General features: G+C 36.9%; 3 protein-coding genes across 3 annotated transcripts; all 3 read right to left on the reverse strand.

Annotated features, from left to right (window-relative positions):
• Positions 1 to 2495: 2495 nt before the first annotated feature.
• On the reverse strand, positions 2496 to 3138 carry LOC122987491 (hepcidin-like). Its single transcript, XM_044359395.1, has 3 exons — positions 2903 to 3138; positions 2721 to 2798; positions 2496 to 2635 (listed from the first exon to the last, which is right to left on the reverse strand). Exons 1-3 carry the CDS (start codon positions 2987 to 2989, stop codon positions 2555 to 2557), a joined length of 246 nt encoding a protein of 81 aa, XP_044215330.1. The 5' UTR covers positions 2990 to 3138; the 3' UTR covers positions 2496 to 2554.
• A 1341-nt stretch (positions 3139 to 4479) lies between these two features.
• On the reverse strand, positions 4480 to 8373 carry LOC122987195 (dual specificity tyrosine-phosphorylation-regulated kinase 4-like). Its single transcript, XM_044358940.1, has 9 exons — positions 8211 to 8373; positions 7523 to 7713; positions 7230 to 7415; positions 6908 to 7089; positions 6536 to 6659; positions 6307 to 6426; positions 6108 to 6197; positions 5846 to 6012; positions 4480 to 5710 (listed from the first exon to the last, which is right to left on the reverse strand). The coding sequence occupies exons 1-9, from the start codon at positions 8272 to 8274 to the stop codon at positions 4480 to 4482; spliced, it is 2355 nt and encodes a 784-aa protein (XP_044214875.1). The 5' UTR covers positions 8275 to 8373.
• Positions 8374 to 12075: 3702 nt separating this feature from the next.
• Positions 12076 to 13226, reverse strand: LOC122987196 (hepcidin-like). Its single transcript, XM_044358941.1, has 5 exons — positions 13069 to 13226; positions 12869 to 12964; positions 12662 to 12730; positions 12389 to 12534; positions 12076 to 12167 (listed from the first exon to the last, which is right to left on the reverse strand). Exons 1-4 carry the CDS (start codon positions 13150 to 13152, stop codon positions 12433 to 12435), a joined length of 351 nt encoding a protein of 116 aa, XP_044214876.1. The 5' UTR covers positions 13153 to 13226; the 3' UTR covers positions 12076 to 12167; positions 12389 to 12432.
• Between the last annotated feature and the right edge of the window lie 1476 nt (positions 13227 to 14702).

Raw genomic sequence — 14702 nt, forward strand, 5'->3', positions numbered from 1 at the left:
ATCAACCATGAACCATCATCGATTTTGAACAGGCAGAACATACAGTTCTATACATGAAGAAGTTGCTGCACATGTTTTAAAATATACAGTAAGGAGGCAAAATGTGCTTTGTCTCTCTATCATGCTCTGATCATACTCCTGGCAGCATTGTAAACAATTTTAAAAAGTGTGTTTACTATACATTTCCTGGAAGAGAACTTTCCTCCAGCAACTTTTTGACTAAGAAAATCTTTTGGAATAGCCATTGCAAGGTATAAAAGAATAAAAATCAGATGTGGTTTATTGAATCTGCTCAACAAGAAAGTTCAATGTGTAATCCTCTCTATTTGACATGATGTCATTGATGTTAAATGTAGCATATTAAGGGTAGTATAATTCTGTCATATTGCATACTGTCAGGCACACAGTACTGTAATTGGTACTTCCAAGCATCTCTCTTTTACATATAATAAAGCACCTAACATGCAAAACATACACAGTGAAAGCTGATTTTGTAAAAGCTTTAGTCTCATTATTGAGGATTATTTCAATAGCATTTCTAATGTCTTGATATTTGTTACCAATTGTTAAAAGATCAATTTCATATATAATACAGTGGAACATTTTAAACACTGTGACATGAATGTAATGACTGATATTGTAATAATCCACATTGTCAACAGAAACATAGAACAAACACCAAACTCTTAATTATTATATCTGAATATTTTTCTTTGTCACTAAAACACCTTAATATTACCTTTCAGTGTAAAAAAAACTAATAGAAAATCTGATTGTAAATAAATACATAAGTCAACAATGGTAGAAACAAAATAATAAGTAAAAGTTAAGTTATTAAACACACTGTTTACACTGCTGTTGATAAAGTCAGGGCCAGTGGAATTTTCAGAAACTTTAGACTTTCCAAATATATTGCATAATAATCAAAATCCCTTACATCATGTTAGTCTGCCCCATTTACTGATTACATGACCTTACTGAGTATTTGTTTCAATGATCACATCTGTTTCAACAAAAATGACCATGAATGTGCATCTGTTGGAATATACAGTAGACTATCCATTTTCTTAAAATACCTATTTTTATATGACATGGGGGCATCACATTCCACAAATCTTTAAACTTCTATTTGAACTATCATGTCCAATCATAATTGGCACATGCAATTTTGCTCTAAGAAAACCTCTTAATCATGTTTTAAATTTATATAATTGAGGCCTCTGTGAGTCAACACATTGGAAGTTTGAGCTTGCTTTAAAACTTGAAAAATCTATACAGTGGGGTCCAAATGAGAAAGTGGTTTCAGACTTTTGGACTCCACTTATACATCTTAAGTCTAAATTATCACATGCAAACAAATATAAATACTTACTAAATTTCATTTTCTGACACAGTTCATAACGTTATTACCCAGATGATGACAGATTAGGACTGATAACATACAGTAGATATTTCAGTAAAGGAGTGTGTTTTGTCAACAATGATACATAGTTTAAATTAACAGTAATTTTTGATATATCTCTGTTAACAGATGGTTTGTGACTTGCAGTTGGTGTCCATTATCAATGTTTTACAAGTGGGCAGAGAGTTAAAAGGCAGGAACAGGAGAGCAAAGAGACACATGAGGCAGAAACAGCAAGTGGAACAAGAAAAACAGGTGACATACAGCATGTGAGTATGGCAGTGCAACAACAACAACAACAAAAACAACAAAAAAAGTCATTTTGAATGTGTCAGTATTTTGTCCTTTTCAATTCTATATTATTCTTCTGTGTGGTGAAACCTGTCTATAAAGAGACTCTAAATGATCTAATACAGTGCCACATAGCAGCACAAGACTATAATGCTCCGTTACCCACTGCAGTTACCTTCATTAAATCATGTGCAACCAACTTCAGTCTTCTGCAATATTCCCAAAGGTTTTAGGTGACATAAACTCTTAAACAAAAGTTATATTTTCAGAAAAAAATCCACCATTGTCTCTGTATAGTCATCAAAACAAAAGAAATGTCACTTTACGTCCCTGCACACATGATTTTATGCTTTACACTAAAAACCTGCTGTAAGTTTCTGTTTGTGTGTTTGTATGTTTGTTTGTTGTTTTTGTTGCCATTTTGTATATGAACAATGACAATTCACGACATTTTTACTCATCTCACACACAAACATGTAGGTACACTTTGATCATTTTGCTCCTTTAAAGTGTTAACTCTTTAAACTTATGCTGAGACTAGAGGCAATTGTTAATAATAATCAACCTGAGCTGATCATTTCAACCGATATAAATGCAGTTTTTATGCTACTAATACTTCAGGAAACATGAAACAAATCATTTACTGTGCACAAAACATTCCAAACATTTGTTTATGCTTTCATGAAATGGTTACGGATTGAATTACTGTTGTGAATTTGAGAGTACTGAGGTGTATTAAAAGCAGCAATATAACAATAATTCATATTCACTTTTTAAAATAAAAAAACTGTGATACAGTTTATTGTAAAGAGATTGAAATTTATTGTGATAAAACACTGTAGTATCTCCAATAATTCAGCATCATGCATAACAGCACTTTCTGCAGACGCCGTTGTCGCAGCACCGGCCACAATAAAGTCCACGCTTCTGTCTGCGAAGCACCTGTGTGAAAGACAAGAGACATGAGCAAGATATTCATCTCCAGTATTATCTCACTCTATCTCTCACATCCACTAACTGAACATACCTCCAACAAGGCCAATTCTGCCTCGCTATCTGCAGCAAGTGGAGCGCCGTCGCTCATCATCACCTCCATCCCGTGCACCTTAAAATACAAAAAAGCACATTTACAGTGGGAACCAAACTTTAGTGTTTTGACAACACACGCCAAGTCAATAAACAAATGATACGATTTAAGCAAGTTCTTACTTCAACGACTGGGACAGCAGAGTTCTCCTGAATGCAAATAAAGGTGAGCACAACGGCCACTGCAACTGCAATGCTGAATGTCTTCATCTTAGGAGAGTTTGAGTTGTTGAGGTTTTTGAAACAGCTAGATTTCTACTGATCTTGATGACTGTCAGCTCCTTTGAGGTCTTCACCTGTCTGATGGTTGAATGTACAAAATGTGCTGGTATTTATACTCACTGAGCTACTGTTGCCTCATTACTTGCAGTATTTGCTTTCAGGAATGGACTTTCAACACTCCCAACATTCCCATGTCAGAATGGGAAATCCCTGGGGAATGGGAAATTCTCTATTTTTGTTTGTTAGCCTCAGATTTTGTCCTTTCATCAAATCAAACATGAACAGCTCTATCATACATTATGAGTATACCTAATCTGCACTTCCAGTCTGTGTTACATATAATAAACACACATGAATGCAAAATTAAAATGACAAATACTTTTGTAAATGCTTTTATTTCTTATATAACTTTACTGCAGTTGCATTATGGATGTCCTGACATACATTATACCTTACAGTTAATAGATCTATCTCATATACAGCTGAGCAATTTAAACACTGTGACACAATTGTAATGTCAGTGATATTAGAATCACCTATTGATTAACTGACCATTCATGAAGATGTCCCTTAGTTACTGTTGCTACCTCTGTCAAGCTTTACATTGGAGCATGGCACATACAGTATGCTGTTTACAATCATAATGTGGACAGATTTACCTCTCTTATTATTATTTTAGCATCTTTGCCTTCATTTCACCATTGACACTATAGAGAGAGGAAACACAGGGAGAGCCTCAACGATAAGGCTATCAGGGTGAACAGTTTTCAGTAAACTCTGATTTCACACAGACATAAACAAAAGAAGGTTTTTCATTTCCAGCAGATGAAAAAATGTTGCTAAAAAGCTGAAGAAACTAAAACTGATGCCTTTATAATGTTTTCAACTGATTCATTTAAAATGCGAAAAATGCAGATGCAGGTTACACACATGATATGATACTAACAGACTGAGGGAACAGCTGCATGTCCCAGGCAAAGATATGTGTAGAAGACATGGATATAATCTGTTTTTTCAGATGACATTAATCACAAAATTAATAATGTTTTGAGAAGAAATGAGATAACATTTTGCTATGTTGGTTGCTTCTTACAGTAGTTTATTCTTGGGGTCCCCAGGGACCCCAGTCTGTAGTCCTTGCATGTTAAATATGTTGATAGGATGAGGTTAGTGTGTTACTGCAACATCCAGCCTTAAACCTTGATCAACTTTTAATAATTTTATTGAAGATTTATATATATTATATAAGATATTATCCTTGTGGTACACTATTATTGCTAATAAAACTACTATTACAATACTACTGTTATTTCTAGGTACTACCACCACTGCTCCTGCCGCCATTGAGACCACTGCTGTGGCCGTTACTATGGCGGCTCTGGTTGCTTACAGACAGCTCACAGATTCAGTTCAGTTGATATTTTTATGCATTTATTTTTAATGACACATTACACAGAGAATGGAGTTATTACATGGCATTATTCCTCAACATGTACAGAGCAACAGCAGCAGCACAGGGCTCTAAACATCCTGCCGAAGAATCTCTTGATCCTTTTCAGCGGCTTCCTCCGAGTGTTTCTGGAGCCAGTGGCTGAGTCTCCATCAGAGTCCATGACTGTACGTTCATCAGCTGGACCAACTTCATCTGTGTCAGTCTCTGGAAGTGTAGCTGAGGCTTTGTCAGCTGAGGACACAGTGACTGGACCTTTGTCAGCTGAAACAGTGTCATACAGGCCAGTCTTGAGAGGTGCTATTGAAGCTTCATCAATAGAGGCAGAGGTGACTGTGGCTTCATCAGCTGCGCCAGCAGTAGCATCGGAGTCATCTCTTAGAGGTGCAGTTAAAGCTCTGTCAGTTGCAGATGTGGTGACTATACCTTCGTCAGCTGAAACAGCGTCATACAGGTCAGTCAGCACAGGTGAGGTAGATGCTTCATTTGTGGAGGCAGAGGTGACTGCAGCTTCATCAGCTGCACTAGCAGCAGCATCAGAGTCATCTGTTGAAGGTGGAGTTGAAACTCCATCAGTTGCAGATGTGGTGACTGTGCCTTCGTCAGCTGAAACAGCGTCATACAGGTCAGTCAGTACAGGTGAGGTAGATGCTTCATTTGTGGAGGCAGAGGTGACTATAGCTTCATCAGCTGCAACAGTGGCACCATTTGGGGACTCATCATCTGGATCTCTACCATTTGAGCGACTTTCAGTTTCTTCACTTGAATCAACATTATTCAAGTCAGCAGTCAGAGGTGAGGCTGAAACCTCATCAGCTGCAGATAGAGTGACTGTACCCTCGTCAGCTGAAACAGTGTCATACAGGCCAGTCTTAGGAGATGCTGTTGAAGCTTCATCAGTGGAGGCAGAGGTGACTGTGGCTTCATCAGCTACACTAGCAGCAGCATCTGAGTCATCTGTTGGAGGTGGAGTTGAAACTCCATCAGTTGCAGATGTGGTGACTGGACCTTTGTCAGCTGAAACAGCGTCATACAGGTCAGTCGGTAGAGGTGCAGTAGATGTGGAGGCAGAGGTGACTGCAGCTTTATCATCCGAAACTCTACCATTGGAGGGACTTTCATCTGAATCTTCATCTCTTGATTCAGTCTCAGCAGAGTCTCCATCTCTTTCTATCGAGATGGCATCTATGTCCACTGCCGCTGAGCCACCTTCATCTTGTGGCTCTTGATGACTCGTAAGAGCAGGTGAGGACATCTCACTGGATGAAGCATGACAACAAATCAATGAGTGAATGGATCCGTCAAATAATTTAACATCCATCCATCCAGTACAGTTTCTATCTGACATTAATTTAATCTACTAACTGTACTAACTTCACTACAGGCTCACTCACTAAGAGCTGGTGTCATCATCGTCACCCTGTTCATGGCTCATGGTTGTAAACGGATGACTCAGGGCATCACTTGGGGTTATTCTCCTGTGAGGATTCAGACACAGCATCTGCTTCAGCAGGCAAACAAACTGTGTCTTTTCCCCAATCTTCTCTGCCTGTGGGTACAGCTGCATTTGGAAACAAAATCAATGGTCGTTGAGATGTGTATTGGTGTTAATTCAATGTTTATTTGTGCTTGCACAGTAAATTGAAGACCACCTACCATCACAAGGTCATCCAGCCTGCTGAACCTGGTTGAGCCGCTGTGATTTTGGGGCGGGAAGCCAGTCACAGCCTTGTGCTCATCAGCCGTCTAAATCAACAGAGAATAAAGAGTATGTGAGGTACTTTTTCATATATTCTACCAAATCAGAGGAACAATATCTGACCCGCTTTAAGCACAGCAGGACAGGTTTTCATACCTTAAGCCTCCATGCTGGCTTTGTGGAGTCCTGGTTCTGGCTAAAATAGAGCAACGTATGGGTGCCGTCATCTAGGACCTGGTCCTCCGGCTGACCCAGTGTCTGCACCATAGTTTTCACCTGGAGAAAGAATATATGAAATCACATCAGCCAACATGATGCACCATATTTCTGTTTGTGTTTGGACATGGAGCTGCACAAATAAATCCAGGTGTATTAGATTACGCACCAGGTAATACTGGCAGCGCTGAGGGAATGGCAAGCTGCCAAGGTACAGGGTTGCCAGGACACCACCCAGAGACCACATATCTGCAGCCTCTGAGATGGGAAGACCCAGTATCACTTCAGGAGACCTGAGGGAGGAGAGAGAGAAGCACATTTTAGAAGATGTTACAAACAATTCCTGCACAGTTTGACGTGTTAGCTGTAATCATGTTTATGGCGTTAGAACTCAATGAGAAGATACTAAAATAATACAAAGTATGTAAAGTAACATGAGTGTGATTGTTCAGTCACATTAAGTATATCAGTTACAGTCAAATCCAATATGGATGCATGTCAGAATGATGTAAACCATCAGAAAGATAAATCTGTAACTTGCCGGTATGCAACAGGCTGCATGATGACGCCACGCTTGACTTCAGTAGCTTTGATGGCTGAACTAAAGTCAATGAGTTTGACTCTGAAGGGTGTTTCTTTCTGGTTAACCAGCATGATGTTTTGCGGTGTGATATTTGTATGAATCACACCAACAGTCTTCAGAGCTCTAAGTGCGGCAACCAGCTGCAGAGACAGAAGAAGAAATAAAGACGCCACAGTTGAAAATCTGTAAAGTTGTGAATTTTGTTGTCCAAATGCTGGTGCGCTGTTTCCATTGATGCATATATATCAGTGCTTTTGATAGACGTTTCAGAGCTACATACCTGTTGTGTGATGGATCTGATTTGCTGAAGAGAGAGAGGGTTGCCGCGTCTCTCCTTCAGCAGCTGGTGGAGATTCTTGTCCAGCATTTCAAATGCAAGACATGTCTTGCCCATGTATTCAAAACCCTCATAGAATCGAACGATGTTGACCGGATCAAGACCACGGACCATTTTCAGCATGGCCAACTGGAAAGAAATAAGGAGAAATTAGACAGTTGACACAGCTAACGGTTAATGTTAGATATGTAATGAAATGTGCTGCTCAAAGACTCAGAAAGTCTTAGACGATCCACCTCTTTGTTGGGCTCCTGGGAACCATTATTCTTCTCCTTGAGGATCTTGAGGGCCACAGTGTCTTTGGTGTCTTTGTCTTGGCACTGAGCGACTCTGCTGAAGAAGCCGTCAAACATGAAGTGCTGAAGCAGGTACTCACTCAAACTGCTGGTCAGCACGTCATTGGGTTGTAGCTTTGAGTCAACAGGTGCTTTGAAACATGAAGAGAAAATGTAAGTCACTGCGTTCAGTCAACATATCATGCACAAACACACAACTATAATATCTGGAGAAGATGATTTTCAGACCATTTAAATGAGGAACCTTCCCAAAAAATAACAGTCAAGTGCATTAAACGGAGTATAAATGATAAAAAAACTAACTCTGTAATCACAGTACATTATCAGTGTGTCAATATTAAGTAATAAATGGTCTCAAGTCCTTTCTGCAGTTTTTCCTGTATTGTACATTTTTGTAAAAATATTTTTTTCTCCCTAATTTAGATGAATACAGAACATGTGGACTGCTCCTTTAAAATGTACACTTAACTGTAAGATTTTAATGAACTAACATCATTTAATGTTAACCTAATCATAAAATAATAACTGAAAAAAGATGCGACACCATATTTCAACATACATAGTAATATCATGACTTTTTTCACTGTATAATATGTGAGAACATGTTGGTGTGTTTCGTCTCTCTCACCTCTTTTCATTTCCTCTCTTCTTGAGGTTGCTGATGACCGATTTCTATTCCTATGCTTTCGCATCTTTCTATGTCAAGTTTTGCTAATTCAAAGGAAGTGTAGCGCAGATTGTTTTTCTCGTGTCTCCTGTCTGAACAGATGATACTGAAATGATTTCTGGCTGAAGTTCTCACTCATAAACCTGTTCTGAGAGAACGCAGTTCTATTATGTCATACTGTAGAAGAATTCTGTCATTTTCTAGAATGTCAGGATGTTCCGTGAGAAAAAACAACAAGTTTATCTGAAAACAATGAAGAGCAACCATTTGACAAAGATAAACACATACAAACTGAAGCATACAGAGTTAAGTTGGGGCTCTGTGCGACTTCCTGTTAAGGAAGAAAGTCAATGTGATTTTGAAAAGAAAAGTGACTCCCCCCTCCTCCTTATCCTGCCATACATATAAATAAATAAGTAAAACATCAGGTAATGATTATTGCCATCATCAATTACATTTTCAGGGTTTTTTATAGTAACTAATAATAAGTAATTCATTCTTTAGTCTGTACAATGTCAGAAAACAGCAAAAATTTCCACAATTTCACAATTTCCCAGAAGTCTTTTTTTTTTTTTTTTTTCTCAAATTGCCTTTTGTGTCTCACCAACTGTCCAAAACCCCAAAACATCCGGCATAACATATGGACATGTGCAACAGAGAAAAGAAGCACAGCTTCACATTTGAGAAGCTTTAAGAAGTGACTACTTTGCACTTTTGATTGGCAATGAAACAATTAATCATTTATCAGCTATATTGTCAATTTTTTTTCTTTCCCTCAATTAATCAATGAATCGATTGTTTCAGGACTATTTTTGTATTTTGCTGCATATGGGTGTTTACTGTGTTCTTATTATGTTATACAAAAATGCTGTATTTAATTTAACCATTAAATTTGTGAAATAGTCCAATATATTTTGAAACTAAAGCTCACTATCAAGAAATGTTATTTCATCCTGATTCCAGCAGTTTTTATTTCATGCCTGTTTCATAATGCCACTTTTCATTACAAAGCCCTTTCCTCTCATCTTAGAGTTTTCCAAGTTTGAGTTTTTAAGTTTTAGTTGAATTACATCCTCCAAACAATATGTGTAACTGTGACCAAAACTGTTTTTAAGCCTTTTGGTCCAAGTCAAGTCAGAAGTGTTTGAGATTTGACTTGCAACTCAAAAACTGGTGGACTGAGCTGAGCTTGTCCTGTCACATTATGGAGGCTGGAGAAGTGACAGAAGAGGCAGATTTGATAAAAGATATTAAAATTGTTTTATTGCTAATTCTTCCTACCATTTTTTTTTCATAGTATCTTGATTCAAACTGTTTTAAAAATTGATTTTTGAAACAAGAATTTAATTGGAATACATAGTAAAAAAACAACTAACTTTACATACAATGAATATTAAATGAAATATTAAAATACATTATAAATATTAAATATTAAATAAATATTTTATATTGATAACTAGCACTTTGGCAACAAATACACTATTAGGATCAGATCATCAGCCCTAAATAGGTTTTTAGGACCAAAATTTGATCATTTTTTTCTTCTGGAAAACCCTCTTAAACAACTTTTATACCACCATTTAACACTATAACTCTTTACTGAACTGCAAGAAACTGTAAATAATCAACTTACAGGAAACATGATTGAAAGATTTACAAAAATTGGCAAGAAACTAACATTTCATTGATAGTCTTTCTGTTACTGCAGTTACAGAAGAATCTCCATCATGGTGACGATATAATTTTTCATATACACTATCCTTTGTAGACTCTGCTGCGCTGGAGCTGACAGTAGCCACGTCTGCACAGTCCTGGTGGCTCCTCACTGTGTCCCCTGCTACCTTTACCTGGGCCTGGGCCTGACAGGACAGTCTGCGCTGTCTGATCCCCCACACAGACATACCTAACCATAAAGTTACATGTCCCACCCATCTGGTTTAGCTTTACTTGTGTGGGAGTGCATCAGACTGTGACAGGCAAAGCATATTCCTGGGGGTCAAACACCTAACTGTACTTTTGCTACCACCGTCTTTACAAATTCACAATTAGGAGACTTTCAATGTTATTTCGAGATGTGACATCATTCTTTACTGTACCCACTTTTCTTACATTTCTGCATCTGCTTTAGTGGATTTCCTACATTTCTAAAGTTATTAGGGAAGTAGTTATTAACAGTTCATTAATCATCAGGTTGTTTCTGAGTCGTTCCTTCCTCGTTCCTTACACAATTTTGTGTACTGTATTTGTTTAGAGTTACCACAGCAACTATAACACAGCAACAAAGACCCAAGAGGTTTGTTTTATCTCAGAGGTGCTTTATTCTATCATTCTAATTTTTCATGACTTTGTCAATGAATTTGTTCCTAATGACTTCACATCATTGTTTTCTGATTCTGTTTTAATTAGTGAAAATACCAATGTTTTGGGGTCCTGAGGGATCCCAGTCAAAAGCACCCAATTCTGCATACACAGTTTTAATAGATGGATCTACTTATTGAGTTCATGTTTGGCATGGGTCCTAATTACACACAGTATCAAGGGTTCAAGGGGCACTTTGTCAGTCATTTTGAAGGCTTTGTAGAGAGATTGTGCTTGGGATAAAAGCTGCAATTTGTATTAAAGAAAGTATATATTTTTATTTAACACAATATGCAAATTAACTGTAACTTTCATAAAATAATCATAATTTGTACTTACTTCCACTCCACATTTCAGAGGAAAATATTGTACTCTCTACTTCACTACATTTATTTAACAGCTTTACTTATTTTTCAGATGAAGATTTGACACAATGGATAATATAACAAGCTTTTAAAATACAACACATTGTTAAAGATGAAACCAGTGGCTTCCAACCTTTTTGGCTTTTGACGTCTTACATAAAGCAGTGTGTAGTCATTGTCACATTTCAGATGTCTATGAGTTGTTAACAGCTCCACCAAATAGTGATTTTTCCCTCTAAACTTCTCACATAGTTTCATTTCAATAAATGTTCAAATGATCCAACATTTCACCAAAAATTAAAGATTAGAGAAAATGTCCAAAAACTGAAAACAGATTTGTGTATCAGAACTTTTTTCTTCTTTCCTCTCCCATTAATCATCTCACGACCCCTCAGAATTGTCTGATGACCCTTTGGAGGGACCCGACCCCTAGGTTGAGAACCACTGGACTAAACTAGCTAACTGTATATAAAGTAGTTGAAACTAGCTCCACCTCCAGCAGTTACAACAGTAACATGCTGCTCTAACACTGATGCTTCAGTATTAATAATCTAATGATGTCATATAATAATATATCAGACAGAGGGACCAAACAACTACTTTTACTAAAATACTTTAACTACATCAAGCTGATAATGCTTAAGTACTTTTACTTAAGTAAGATTTTTCATGCAGGACTTACTTATAATTGATTCTTACATTGCTGTATTGGTACATAAAGGATCTGAATACCGCTTCCACCACTGGTTTTCTTGAGATACCGAGTATCTGTATTTTAAATTTAATTCATTTGTAATTTGAAACCTTCACAGTCCGCTTTTAAACTCAGTTGTAACATTTTGTGTATATTTCTAAGATGTATTTTAGAATATTTGAGTGTAAAGAGTGTAGAGAATGTTATGAGCAACGTGACAAAAAACAAAATTGACTACAGAAGAACACTTTGACACACTGTATTTTAGTTATGATAGATGTTTATTGTGATAACATACTGTGTGCAACATGATTAAAATCAAATAAATAAATTCAAAGCGGTACAATAGCTTCAAGTAAAAAAACAAAATAAATGATTATTTATTGGTTGTTGGTGCAGGAATCCTCAGAACTTGCAGCACAATCCACAGACACCTCGGCGGCAGCAGCTGCAGCAAAAGCGACACTTAAAGCTTCTCTTCTGTATGTTGTTATACGTCATCTGTGTGAAAGACAAGAGACATGAGCGAGGTGTTCATCTCTAGCATTATCTCACAGATGTCTCTTCATGTGCTGCAACTGGACTGTCATCGCTCATCATCTCCTCCGGCACTTGCACTTGTTAATGAATTATGAACATTTACAGTCAGACCAACATTTTAGCATCATGACAAAACATTTATATCTATAAATGGATTAAAAGAGTGAAAGTCAAGTACTTACTTCACTGAATGTGAAGTAAGTAGTGGTTGTTGGTGCAGGAATCCTCAGAACTTGCAGCACACTCCACAGTAAGCGCGTCGTTTGCGGCAGCAGCTGCAGCAAAAGCGACACTTAATGCCTCGCTTCTGTCTGCTTTTATACGGCGTCTGTGTGAAAGACAAGAGACATGAGCAAGGTGTTCATCTCCAGCATTATCTCACTCTTTCTCTCATCTATTTTTATTTGAATTAGCTTAAGGTATTTGGATTGATTCATTCAGCTAAGTGAACATACCATCCATGAGTCCACTGATGTCTCATTTGCAGAAACTGGAGTAAACATCATTTCCTCCATCTCTTGCGCCTTAAATTTAAAGAATTGTGCACATTTATATTAAGAACCACATTTTTGCATTTTGACACGCTCCTTCTGTGGAGTGCATCAGGGCATTTTGTAGGGAAAATACATCCACTTATATTTGAATTGACTGAAGATATTTGCCTGAATATCTTGAGTCACCATCCAGGATTCCTTAGATGTCTCTTCATGTGCTGCAACTGGACTGTCATCGCTCATCATCTCCTCCAGCACTTGCACCTGTTAATGAATTATGAACATTTACAGTCAGACCAACATTTTAGCATCATGACAAAACATTTATATCTATAAATGGATTAAAAGAGTGAAAGTCAAGTACTTACTTCACTGAGTGTGGCAACGCTCTCTTGAATGCAAATAAAGGTGAGCATGACGGCCACTGCAACTGCAACACCGAATGTCTTCATCTTAGGAGAGTTTGAGACGTTTACGCTTTTAAGTCAATTAATTTTCTTTTGATAGTTTGGTCAGCTCTTCTGAGTTGTTCCCCTGTCTGATGGTTGAGTGTGTGAAATGTGCTCTTATTTATACTGACTTGGACCAAAGTTGACTCATCACTGGCAGCATGTTTCTGCTGCCAGGGATGGGCTGGACTAGAGTTGGGAAATTCCTGAGCAATGGGTTTTGGAAATTTTCTACTTTAAAAATAAATAAATACATATATGAGAAACAGTGATAATGAAATAAAAAGTCAAAATAATAAGTAATATATTGTGGGCTTTAACACCAATGAAATCATAGGGCATTTCATTTTTTAGCAACTTCAGGCTTTGCAAGTATCTGATGTAATAAGCAAATTTCTCTTCTTCACTGTGTTTGGTTTATTGACAACCCTGCTGAACTGTGAAAGAAATCACTTCTAGGTTTTCCATACATGTATAATATTAAATCTAAAAAATGAAACTGTGATGACAATGTAAACACTTATTGTATTTCAGTGGTTATTTTCTGACAATATTACAATGTTTTACCTTTCTATCTTTATCTGAAAACATTCAATATTTGAGTTCATTTAAGAAATGTTAACTATGAAGAATGAAAGCACTGTGAAAGAAATGATGAGTTGTGTATGTAATGTTATATTAATTAACTTAAAGATGTGTTTTCATTGGTTTCATCTATGTTAAATGAACTAAATATTTCTGTGAATGTTCACTGTGTGAGAGAGGATTCAAGTGTCTATTAAAACAAAATGTAATGAACCATTTTACCAGGACAAGAGTGTGAGCAGACAGCAAAAGGGGATAGTAAGAGAGCCAACAAAAGAATGCACACTTGTTACCTGTGCACACACTAAACTGCATTAGTACTTTATACTTATTTATTATGTGTTAGTGTTCTGTCTCTATTTCCTATAAGGAGGCTCTAAATATGATGAAGTGCTGCCTGTATTTTGAAAAGTGTCATATATAAGCACAGGACTGTTATGCTTGATTACCCACTGTGGTTACCTTCATTAAATTATGCACAAACAACTCAGTGCTGCTGCAAAACACCACAGCTGCATCATGTGAAAAAAACTGATAAAATATTGTACAAAGCACTGACACATGTTTTCATTAACACACAAATGTGTAGTACATTTGTATCATTTTACTTACATGAAGACTGTTGATACCGTATATTTGTGCAGGGAGTAGTACACACAATATGTATTTATTTAAAACCTTTTTTTTGTTTTTTAACAGTTTTCTCACTCTGACAAACAATGTTACATACACATTAAACACAGTGATGAGGGAAAAATATCCCAGCTTTAGAAGTGTGCTTTACCATTTTTGTGCTAATTGTTATTATTGTGTATCACAAAGATGCTGTACTCATGAACCAGAAAGAAAGATGAAATTGATAAACAAACACAAGGGCCCACTAACAAAAAAAAAGGAATTTCCCATTTCCATTGCTCAGGAATTTCCATCTTTCAATCAGACGTGACTACAGGTTATATTTGAAATAC

The sequence above is a fragment of the Thunnus albacares genome, chromosome 8 (genome assembly GCF_914725855.1).
Source record: "Thunnus albacares chromosome 8, fThuAlb1.1, whole genome shotgun sequence".
Lineage (NCBI taxonomy): Eukaryota > Metazoa > Chordata > Actinopteri > Scombriformes > Scombridae > Thunnus > Thunnus albacares.